This window comes from Talpa occidentalis, unplaced genomic scaffold (genome assembly GCF_014898055.3).
Source record: "Talpa occidentalis isolate TD23 unplaced genomic scaffold, MPIMG_talOcc4v2.1 talOcc4.10, whole genome shotgun sequence".
Classification (NCBI taxonomy): domain Eukaryota; kingdom Metazoa; phylum Chordata; class Mammalia; order Eulipotyphla; family Talpidae; genus Talpa; species Talpa occidentalis.
Genome location: NW_023600993.1, coordinates 83,322,481 through 83,334,850, shown reverse-complemented (window position 1 = coordinate 83,334,850; position 12,370 = coordinate 83,322,481). Strand labels below are relative to the sequence as shown.

General features: G+C 42.6%; 1 protein-coding gene across 5 annotated transcripts in view; it reads right to left on the bottom strand.

The window, feature by feature from the left end:
• TTI1 (TELO2 interacting protein 1) overlaps positions 1-12,370 on the bottom strand; it is a 42,421-nt gene that overhangs the window by 22,126 nt on the left and 7,925 nt on the right. For all 5 annotated transcript variants that reach the window (XR_005122217.2, XM_037495275.2, XM_037495291.2 and 2 more), the window contains exon 2: positions 2,734-5,069. Coding sequence is in view for 4 of the 5 variants with exons in the window: in XM_037495275.2 (XP_037351172.1) it covers positions 2,734-5,035 (2,302 nt within the window). In the remaining variant the exon portion in view is untranslated. The remainder of the gene's footprint in view (positions 1-2,733; positions 5,070-12,370) is intronic.

Below are 12,370 nucleotides of genomic sequence, written 5' to 3'. Positions count from 1 at the left end.
AGCCCTTCTTTAACTAGAACAATTCTAATTTCAACTATTTTTGTATATTGGGGTTCCTCTGGGGTTATTCATTTGAATAGAGGATCTTAATTCCTAAAGAATGGGACAATCAAAAACCCCACAGCCTGAATATTTTCCCTCCTTTTGAGATAGTAGGATGGGGGAGTACAGAAGGCAAAGCAGTGGGGTTAGGGTGAGAAGGGGAAAAAAAAATCTGATAACCTTGAGCACTCACATAGCTCCTTTTTATCAAGGAACAAGGACTACCTACACAGAGTGAGAGCAACAGCAGATGGGAGATGCCAAGCACAGGCAACTGAGAGCAGCAGAGAGCAAATGCTAGAGACAAGTCTTTAGCTGTGTCTGCAGGTTCCATATGTAGGGTCACTGTGCCCTTTCTTCAATGCTCCATCCCCAGGTCCACAGTGAACTCTAAGGGATGGCGTTTCCAACTGGTTGAAGTCAGGATCCAGCATTTACACTTCTTAGAGTAGAAACATCACGAAGATTATTTCTAGATTTAAGGCTAGTGCTAAACATTAAAATACTTGCTCACAAATAGCTTTTCAACATATGAAAAGAAGCTTAACCTCACTTTTAATGCAAATTAAATTACAATAAGGTGCTATTTTTCTCCTTTTGGATTAGCAAAGATTAAAAAGCTGGGTAAAACAGTGTGGGTGAGAGCATGGCAAAATTGGCACTTTGCTATATTGCCAATGGGAGTCAAATTGGTACAACCTCTTTGGAGAGCAATTTGATACTGTCTATCAGAAAATTTAAATGTACTACTCTCTAAGCCAATATTTCTCTTAGGAATTTGCCCTATTGAGATTGTTAGACATGCTCAAAATGACCTACAAAGATACTCTTTTTTTTTTTTTTTTGTGGGGGCCAAAGTGCCTGCTGAGAAAGGACTGCCTAAACATGTTGGCGCAGCTCCTCAGGCCACCAAGTAGCCTGGCACGTACAGAGCCTGCAGGTGAGGAGGTGGCACCACCTCCCCCTGCCGAGTATGCGGCGCAGTCATGTTCTAATTTTCAAAGTTGTCCTATTTTTTTCGTGTTTAATCAGCCTGCCAGCAGTTGATGCTAAGCAGTAATTTATCTGATGGCTCTTGTCCTCACTGTGCTACCTAATGCTTTTCAATCAATGTATGTGAAACACTGTCCTTAAGGTAACTCAATTTCCTTAAACATGTTCTGGTTCTTTCAAGACTTTTGGGAAGTTTTCTGAGAACACACTTCCACTCTCATCTTAGAGTGGCCCTCAGTTCAATGGGGAAAGCTATCCCCAATTTTGCCTGTTTTCCTCTAAGGCTCTCAGGTCAACCGGAACCATCCTCATTTTCCTCTTTGCAAAGGAGACCCCTCCTCCTCCACCTCCCCCTCTATTAAAGAAAAAGTGCTACACAGGATTTCTCCTTGAGAGATTACCAAAGACATCAGCAGTTCAAAGCAACTCAATTTTTTAGGCCCAAACTGACATATCTCCTGAGAGGATATATGTAATAGGCCTTTTCTTAATATATTTCTTCAATCTCAAACTGAAATGTGGTATAGTTTCCTAAAGCACTAGAAGTAGAAGTCGGGGCTATATTTGGACTATGGAAGCCAGTGTGAGTCTAAAATGTCTAAGTAGGCCTTTCACAACCAGGTTTCTCTTGGTCAGTGCTGACGTCCCACTGACTAGCCCAGGATACAGGTGTCTGAGTGGTTGCAAAGTAAAATCCAAACTCTTTCCCTTAGCCTATAAGGTGCTGGAGAATTGATCCTTACCCACCTTTCTAATTTAACCTTGCACCACTCTCTCCACAATGACCTTTCTTCCATTCTCCAAAGATCATTTTTTTCCCTCTAGTTCTTTGTACCTGCCATCCTCTTGCTCAAATGTTCTTGGAAACCACAAAAAGAATGTGACAGCCCCATGCATACTGATGAGGCCTTCTGAGCCTCAGGTCTCAGCTTTAGCATTGCTTCTTCAGAGAGGCCCTCTCTGACCACTCTTCGTCAAGTAGCCTGTCCCTGTTACTCCCTTGCATTGAGTTGCCTATTTTCTTCACAGTGCTTATTATTGATTTGTTTACCTGTTTCTCCTTGCAGAAGCAAGAATGTTCCATAAGATTATACACTATGTTCACTATGTATTCATTACTTAGCACAGTGTCTGACATATGGCGGGTACTCTTAATTGAATGGAGAACAGTTGCATTAGACTAACTGTCTAAACCTTTACCATTTTAATGGCGGCTAACACCTCCAACAGATACCCAAAAGGGTCAAAGAGAAGAGAAGAAACTCAAACCAATTCACAAAATTAAAGGGTTAAAAGAAGTTTCTAGACCTGCTTTGTCTAATATGACAGTCACTAACTATCTGGGATTATTAAAATTAAAGTTTCAGTTCCTCAGCTGCATTAAACAAAGTGGTTAGTGGCTGTTGTATTGGACAGAACAGATACAGAATATTTCCATCATCACAGAATGTTCTGTTGGACAGCAGAATTCTAGATTTTCTGTGGACTAAATAATACATGTCATTTCTGTTTTCCAGCAGCACAGAAACTGCCATCTCTAACACAAAACAGCAATGGAACCCTACTATATCATGTGGGACTGGACAACTATCCAAATAACATCCTGCATAATACAACCACAAATAATAGGGGAAAAGATCAGACAAACTAGGATATAGTCATCCCCCAAATTAGCATTAAAAAGGGCTCTCCATGTACCTAATGCTGCCAGCAGAGCATGCAGCACACTCACAAAGGAAGAAGCTCTCTGATCATAAAATTGGTCCAGGGTGACCAAGATATCCTGAACCACATCTGCAACCAAAGGCAGCAGACTAGCATCTGAGTTCCGCAGCATGACTTCTAAGACCTTTGGGGTATGAGGGTGCAGAGACAGATGACGCAGATTTAAAGCGATCCCATTCACCAAGTAGTCTGAATTTTGATTGATCAGGTCTTGCAGGGAGTCATAGCTACAAGCATGGCAAATGTCCATCATGGAACTGGTAGCTGCCTGACTGATGAGCAGTGTTTGGTCTCCAGCCTTCTCCAGTACTGGATAAAGGGCTGACATCAAGAGCAAACGAAAATCTTCTCCTAGTGCATATGCAAAATGGCCAATCCCTTCCAACTGGATGCATATTTGCCAGATGTTGCTGTTCATGGAACAAACAGTGGGACTTGGCTTTGAAAAAGAAGGGAAAGCTGTAACTTGGCAGGTCTGGGTACTAGATGTGATGGCCTGGAGGCCAGACTGCTTCGTCAGTAGGTCCTCTCCCATTTCTTCAGCTTCAATACAGGTAACCAAATACCAGTTTTCTTGGCTTGTGTATTCTTCAAATATAGATGTCACGATCTCTCTCAGTTCCTCTGGGTTTGTTCTAGTATGTTTTTCATGAAGATGCTCCACTTCCAGCCCAGCAGCCCCTACAACCAGTTCATTAAGAATCATGGCAGCTTGCTTCCGGTAAACCACAGACTCACGGTACAGTTCCATAAAGTGATCCACAAGCAAATAGAGGTTCCCATAAAAACCAAGAAGCTGACAAATCTGCCTCAAGAGCAGGAAAACTCTCTCATCGGAGAAGAAGCGGAAATATCTCCTTTGCATTTGGCTCCATGGCCGCAAGGCTGACATTTTTGGAGAAGCACTCAGATAGTCAGAGTTCCAACGCCGCTCTTCAACGATTTTGATGTCAGCCACGTCTAGTTCTAGAACTTGGATAAGTGCTCTGGAAAGCCGCTGCAGATGGGCCACAGAGTTGAGGACAAAGTTCACTTTTGGGCCCAAGAGTTTCAGATATCCAAGTAACAAGGAGAGTGTGGAGAATTTGCCCTGGTCATCTTGAGAGTCCATCAGGCGGGGAAGAGATGTGGCAAGAGAGTGGAGGTTTTCTGATAAGATGTCAGCAAGGGCTCTGTTGCCTACCACCACTTTCTGATCTGCAAAATGTTTCAAGACTTTATTGCACTGAGCTTGGACTTCAGGACGCTCATCATTTAGTAGGCCCACCAAAGCTTTCAGAAGGGCACCGGCAGATTCAACAAGTGACTGACTGCATTTCAAAAGAAGGGTCTCAACAAGTTCTATCAGCTCCAGCCTCACCCTCCAATGTGGGTGAACTGAAACACACTCAATAATCTTTTTAATCAGGATAGTCAACTTGTCTCCAGTACTTTTTACCCAGTCGGCTTCCCTGTGAACCATCAGCTCTGCTACTCTCTGCTCCACTGCAGGTTTTGCCTGGACCTTTGAGATTTCTCTGAGTTGTTCATCAGCCATAATGAAGCTCACGGTCTTGTAAAAGATGTTTAGGGAAGATACAACGATGCTGTGCCCTTGTTTAAAGTCTCCTGTGATAACCCTGGTCAGTGCAGTCGAGATTCCAGGTAAAAAACAAGCAAACAAATCCCCCAGCTGCTTTTGCTCAAGTTCATCCAAAGACCTAGGATGGTCTTCACAGTCACACTGAAAGAGGAGAACCTGTAAACACTTTAAGGCAGCAATTTTAATTTGCTTTGATTTCTCCTGTTCTGCTAGGCCTAACAGTAGAGATACAGCAAATCCTAAACGAGGCAGAATGGAGGGTTCATAAAAAGTCAGAATGATGTCCCCATAAGTGGAGTGCATTAATGTGCTGAGGCCCTGAATGACAGCCAGTTTCAACTCCTCTGACACGGCTGCAAGTTTTTGGGAGTTAGGTGAATACAGACAAGCAGAGAGTTCGGAAAAGAGTTCCTGGAGAAGTTCTTGTTCCTTCACACATGTTGAGGAGAGGACAAATGTGAGGCATTCCACCACGCTCTGGATCAAGCGCTCTCTTTTGGGACCTGGGGTCTTCAGGACAAACCGCAAGGGGAAGAGGATGTACTGCTGAAGCTCCTGGAGTGCGGAGTCACTCACGGTTTGTAACTGTGCCTGCAGAAGTTCCACGTTCTCTACCGTCTGGGTCTTCGTGAGCTGAACACAGACTGGACGTAAGACGCCAAAGGCCTCCTCAGGAGTATCAAAAACTGCCATGGTGCAACAGCCTTCCTCTCACCGAGGAAACATCCTGCAGGTCAGAGGAAGGAAGGAAACTTTTCAGTGAAGAGGGTCAAGCTCAAAGTATATTCACAGCGGATTTGCTTCATTCATTCAACACTCACTGGGGACCTATGTGCCAGTCACCGCAGAAAGCACTGGGGGAGTAATGAGATGGGAAAGAGGTGGTGAGGGAAGCAGACGCACAGCGAAAACACGGCCTGTTAAGAAATAGGATAGGAAGAAAAGAGAAAAAGAATTAGGATAGGCCTATACCTCCATTCCTGGGTATGGAAGTTCTATGTGTCATAAACCAGGGAAAGCCAGGACAGGCTTCACAGGAAAAAGATGCTTGAGCTAAGAGTTGGGGGAGGAATAAATAGGAGTCTGTGGGCAGTTCAAAAGAGTTTGGATTTTAACCTGTGGTAGTGATGGAAAGCCACTGAAGGTTTTAGCTTTTTTAATGAAAATATAACAATCATAGAGTAAAATGCACTAGTCTTTACAGAGTAGTGGATTTGTATATTTGTAGAGACCCAACTAACCACTATCCAAAACAAGATATAGAATTAAATAGCCCCCTCAGAAGGCTCCCTCATGCCCCTCTGCAATCAATTTCTATTTCCCCTGTCTAGAGGTAGCCACTATTCTGTCTTCTATCACTATAGATTAGCTTTGCCTATTCTTGCCATGCAGATGTTTTAAGCATGGGTGATATGTTCAACTTTATGCACCAAAAGGAGCCCCTGACACTCAGTAATATGGAAGAAAGATTGTAGCAAAACAAAATAAAAGGAAGTAACCAGAGGGATGGGAAAATTAGGAGTGTAAACTCAAAAACCCTGGGAAAAGAGATTCAAGCAGGATGGAGATGGGCAGCAGGTAGTTCACAGGCAAGCAAAGAAGCTGAGCATCTTAATACTAGTTAGTGTCTGTTTTCTCTGTCAGGAGAAATTCAAAGTCATGGGCTGACAGTAGACAAGAAGGGGGTTAAAGAGAGAACTTGAGGAGAGAAATAAAAGTCTCAAATATTCCCTTTGGGAAGGGAGAGCGTGCTGGGAAGACAACAAAGTGTGGGCCAAGGATACTGGGAAATGGACTGAAGCAGGAGACCATAATGTGCACAACTATAAAACGTTGGCTTTGGATGGAGGCTTAGAGATCATCTAGTTTTGTTCTTGTGTCCCTCCCTCCCTTCATCCCTCCTTCATTATCTCCCTCCCCCAACCTCTCCCTCTTTTTCTGGCTCTACTTGCTGGGGGATTCCGATTAGATGATCATAAGAAAACATCTCTGTTGTCTCTCCCTGTCCCTAATCCAATGAACCCTCCTACAGTTCAGTACAGGGTTGGTAGGTGAAGTGGTGCCAGATCAGTGCAGAGAGAGCTAATGATGGGATTTCCCTTTGGGTCAGGAGAAGGTTCAGCAGGCAACAATCAGACTTAATACTTTGGAGAGAGTCTAGTCCACAAAGCTCCACTGACCCCCATGAGGAAGGGTAGAGCTGACCTTTGTGAGGTTTCTGGACGGGGATATCTTTATGTACCAAAAGAGGCACCAAAGGGGAAGAAGCTCAACTCTTCCCTCTCTCAGGCTAGGAGAGTGTAGGTATGGATGCCAGAAAGCTTGGCTGGGGACTATTGACATCCCATCTGCACACTGGCTCATACACTAATGTCCCCTAGAAGCTGCTGTGCCACCCCGAGTCTGAGGTACAGAAGGAAAGGAAGATAACCAGTAAATGGGGCTTAGCAGTCCTAGAAGTAGGAAAAGCCAACAGAGCCCCCTTTGAGGTGGTGAATCTTAAATCAACAGACCCACTGAAGGACACAGTCAAGAATTCGAAAAACAGTAAGACCAATAACAAAGTTCAATTACAAAACAAAAGATATTTCTAAGAATTAAAAAGAATGATTTTCCACACCCAGAAAGCTGGGATGGGGGAAAAAGGATTGTTAATTACTGAGACCCAGTACCAGGCTTGGAAGATCTAGTAGAGCTTTTTCAACACACTAAGCAGGAATACAAAGAAATGGAAATTGTGAGACTTGGAAGGTAGATTGGGGAGAACTAACATGTAAATTGCTGGGAATTCTGGAATGTGAAAAGCAACAGATGGAAGGGCTAAACAAATAAGTACCTGACACATTTCCTTAAGCTTCAAAATGACTTATCTGGATATTGAAGAGACTTATGCCTAGTCATATTTTGGAAAAATTTCTAAAGACTGATTCCTTGTGCTTTCAAGGAAGAAACAACAAATAACTTATAAAATAAAAAGAGACTGGCTTTGGACTTCTCGTTTGTAACAATGGATAATAGAAGACACTGTATTCCAGCATGTGCTGACTGCAAATAAAGGACTATGGCTCCCAAGCCCTATACACAGCCAACATACTCACAAATAATACATACACAAATACTACGGCATGCTAAATACTTTCATAGTGGTATATATGTTGGTAGGACAGAGAGAGCAAATTGCAATGGCTGTTTAGGAAATTTTATAATCCTGTCAGGATAGGAGATTCAGAGATATTATCACCATATGCCCTATAGAGGAAATACTTAAGAAGGGACTCTGTTCAAAGGGAGGCCAAAACAAACACTCCAAATAGAGGCCTATAACTAATGATGATGGAAACTTTCTTTATAGATGTCTAAGGGGAAGCCCACTATAAAAAAAAAAAAAACATGTAAAGTCAGAGAGTCTGGTTAAAGGAGGTGAGGTCAATGGCCTGGTGTCTGAATCTCTCATTTCAGGACTTTTTTTTTTTTAAAGTAATTTTTTTTTTATAAAAAGATTTATTTATTTATTTATACAAGCACTGGGTACAGTCAGAAGTGCGGGAGGGTAAGAGAATTCACCAGAGCCAGAGCGGGGAACAGAACAGGCAGACTGATGAAATATACTGCTGAGGGGAGCAGCAGGCACAGCAGGACAGGTCTGTCGTGCCATGTGGGACCCTCGCCAGCCGCCGGGGATCAAACTGGCACTGCAGAGGCTGCGGGCAGCTTCGTAGCCCAGCACTCAACTGCTGCGCCACCAGGGGAGGCCCAGGACTTCTTTTTAAAAAAAGATTTATTTATTTATGCATACAAGAGCTAGGGGACAGGCCAGAGGGTGTGTGTGTTGGGTGGGGGGAGGTGGTGGTGGTGAGAGAATTCACCAGAGACAGAGTGGGGAGCAGAACAGGCAGATTGACTGAAGTACACTGCTGAGGGCAGCAGCAGGCAAGTCAGGAGAGGTCTGCTGCGCCATATGGGTTGCTTTCTGGCTGGCTGGGGATCAAACTCGTGTTGCAGGGCCTGCGGACAGCCCCATAGGTTGCGTCTTAACTCTTGCACCACCAGGGAGGCCCTCATTTCAGGACTTTCAAGATGGTTACATGGGGTACCTTCAACTATGTTCTCAAATTTTGACAAAAACTTTAATAGAGCTAATGAAATGGGGACAAGAAATATATCCCAAACTGAAATCTTTCTTTCTTGCTTTTACTTCTGTATTCCTTTTGATTGATAGTCTTGACCTGTACTAGAAATCAAAGAAATCTCTACTTTCTTTCACCTTCATCTTAATTCTACCATTCCTCTTACTTTTGTCAGTTCTGCTCCTTCCCTATCTTTAAAATCTACTGATGATGACAAGTTATTTGACCTTGGGCCGGCTGTAATAGTTTGCTCTCTGGTCCCTTGCCTTGTGTGCTTGCTCTTCTTGAAGCCACTTTTCACGCTGGCATATAAGTAATCTTTCTAAAACAAAAATCTAATCATTCTTCTCCACACTAAAAATTCTCCATAGCCTGCATAAAGTGCAAACACCATTTTACCATGGCCTACGGTGTCCTTCACCATCAGGCCCCTGTCTATGTCACCAACCTCACTCCTTGCTGCTTGGCCCCTTCAACACTAACCTAACCATGTAAAAGTATAAAACTTCCTAAGCAGCTATTTCAATTTGCCCTCTCTGTCCTACCAACATGTATACCACTGTTACAGTATTTAGCATGCTGTAGTATTTGTGTATGCCTGTCTTACCTATTTTGTTTTTATTATTTTTTTTAAGATTTATTTGTTTATTTATACAAGATCCAGGGTACAGACCAGATGCACGGGAGGGTGAGGATTCACCAGAGACAGAGCGAGGAACAGAACAGGCAGACTGACGAAATACACTGCTGAGGAGAGCAGTGGGCAAGACAGGAGAGGTCTGCTGCGCCATGTGGGACCCTCGCCGGCTGGCTGGGATTGAACCCGCACTCAGAGGCTGCGAACAGCTTCACAGCGCTGCGCTCAATTGCCTGCGCCACCAGGGGAGGCCCTGTCTTACCTACTTTAGACTCAGCAATCCCATATTTAGAACCAAGAAGGGCATCTGACACATGATAAGCCCTCAAAAAACACCTGCATCGATTTTGCTTTCAAGTAGGATACAGCAGGGTATAGCAGTCTAACACTCATGCTAATTAGAAAATCAGAAAAATTATAAAAATCATTTCTTAAAGCAACAAATAGTTGTATACTATTAGACTAAGGGTTAGATGGATTAATATTCTAGTAAGCAATATGTTGCTCCTCATACTGTTCAGAGAGTCAATTATCAATAGCTATTTGCTGTTGTTAATGTTGTTTGCGGATCCTGGACATGAGCTCAGGCTCAAGGTGTCAGGTGTCATGAGAGTAGGCTGAGGGCTGTCACCAAGGAAGGAGAAATGACAATGCTTTTTAATGTTGTCATGTGGAACTGGAGGGACAAAACTCGTCTTCGGGGATCTCTAAATACATGACTTCTGGAAGAAAGGGCTACGCAGAGATAAAGAAACCAGTAGAAATTCTGGCATTCTTTAAAGCCAAAAAGGTTTGAGGGATCTTAAATACTTGACTGGTTTTTCTCTGAGACATTTGCCAAATTTTGAAGCTATGTGAAGTGGTAAGCACAAGACAAAGCTGAACCCCTCCAAAGGATTTTATAGGCTTTTCAAGGTCACAGTCTTTCAAGGGCAAGGAGACAAATGGCCTGATAAGCTCTCAAATGAAACTCCTAGAGGATCATACTATTTACGACAAGGATGAACCAGAGTAACATTGAACTTTACCAGGATTGCAACCCAGAGTGACCCAGCTCAACCTCTGATGGGACTGAAGTACCCAGCTCTCCATTCTATGTACCTAACAGGAAAAAGGGAAGCCTCTCTGGTACAAGATAATATTATATGAAGCTACTGTGATTCTTTTTTATAATGTGTAGCACACAATAAAGAATTTTACCGGGCCTCCCTGGTGGCGCACTGCACTGTGAAGCAATCCTCAGCCATTGCAGCACGAGTTTGATCCCCAGCTGGCCAGGGAGCAACCCACAAGGCGCAGCAGACCTCTCCTGACTCGCCCGGTGCTCCCCTCAGCAGTGTATTTCAGTCAGTCTGCCTGTTCTGTTCCCCACTCTATCTCTGGTGAGTCCTCTCACCCCCGCCCCATCTCTGGCCTGTACCCCAGCTCTTGTATGCATAAATAAATAAATCTTAAAAAAAAAGAATTTTAAGGACTCCTTAAGAAGCAATCCATATAACAGATAATCAAGAGGAAAAAAAAGGACAAAAGAAACAGAACCTCAGATGATGAAAATAATGGAGTTAGCAGACATTAAAATAACTGAGGAAAAACAGACAATGGCAATGAAAAGGAGAAGGAATTTCACCCCAGAATTAGTAAGAATATATTAAAAAATCAAAGTGACATTCTAGAACTGAGAAATGCAGTATAAGACCTCAGAATAAGGTTTTAACAGCAAATTTGACTTAGCAGAAGACAAGATTAAGAAGTGGAAGAAAAGTTAATAAAAATTACCTAAACTCATGCAAATAAACAAAAACAGTAAACACAGGTAAGAACATAAAAGACACATGGGATATACTGAAAAGTCACACATGTGAACAAAATGAGTTCCAGAAAATTAAAAGCATAGAGAGTAAGTAGGCACAATATTCAGACAGATAATGGTTGAGAATGGTCCAAATCACATGAAAGAGGAACCCACAGATTCAAGTTCAGCAAACTCCAAGCTGACAAATACAAAAAGAGAAAGATACACAGACATATCACATTCAAACTGTGGAAAACTAAAAAACAGAAAAGTCCTAAAAGTATAGAACATAAAACTGACAACTAACTTCATGGAAATGTTGCCACCCACAAGACAACAGAATGACATCTTGACAGCACTGAAAGAAAATAACTACCAATCCAGACTTCTACACCCTACAAAAGCATTTCTCAAAGCTAACAATAACATAAAGATGTTTTTAGACAAACAAAAACTATGGGAATTCATTGTTATCAGGCTTGCACTAAAAGAAAAAATAAAGGGAGAAAACATAAGGAAACATAAAAGGAATAGGTGGAATAGGCAGTGGAATAGGTCAGTAGAAAGGAATCTACTGTACAAAGCAATAATTACTATGTCTTTTGTAATTTAAGCATATATATGTGCAGGTATATTTTTATATAAAACTAAAATGCAAGATAATAATTTACAAAAGGCATGAGGAAAGGAGTAAATGGAGTTAAGTGTTCTAAGGGTCTAGACTACCAGGAAATAGTAAAATAATTTTATTAGACTGTAACATATCCAGAAAGCATGCTGAATTTTGTAAGGTAGCTCCAAAATAAATATAAAATATATACAAAACAAGTTCAGAGGGGAGTAAAAAAGGAGATAATAAATCTTTTCTTTCTTTTTTTTTTTTTAAGATTTATTTATACAAGCACTGGGTACAGTCAGAAGCGCAGGAGGGTGAGAGAATTCACCAGAGCCACAGCGGATAGCAGAACAGGCAGAGTGACGAAATACACTGCTGAGGGGAGCAGCAGGAGGCAGGAGAGGTCTGCGCACCATGTGGGACCGTCGCCCAGTGGCCGGGGAGTAGCCGGGGATGGAACCGGCGCTGCAGAGGCTGCGGGCAGCTTTGCAACACTGCGCTCAACCACTGCGCCACTGGGAGGCCTGGAGATAATAATTATTTTCAATTAATCAAGAGGGTGGTAAAAAATGGAGAAAATGAAAAGAGGCAAAACTACTGACTAGTTCAAATAGAAAACAGTAAGAGGGTACAGAGAAGACCAACCATAAGAGTGATTATATTAATTCAGTTTCTCAACAGTGGTACTGCTGACATTTTGAGTAGATCACTATTTGTTGGGAGAGGGCTGTCTTGTACATTATGGGACATTTAGTAGCATATTTGGCCTCTGTCCACCAAATGCCAGCAGCATACCCTCCCCCCATGTCCACCCCCCACCCGCGCAATGACCCTGCCAGGTACAAGAACCAAAAAT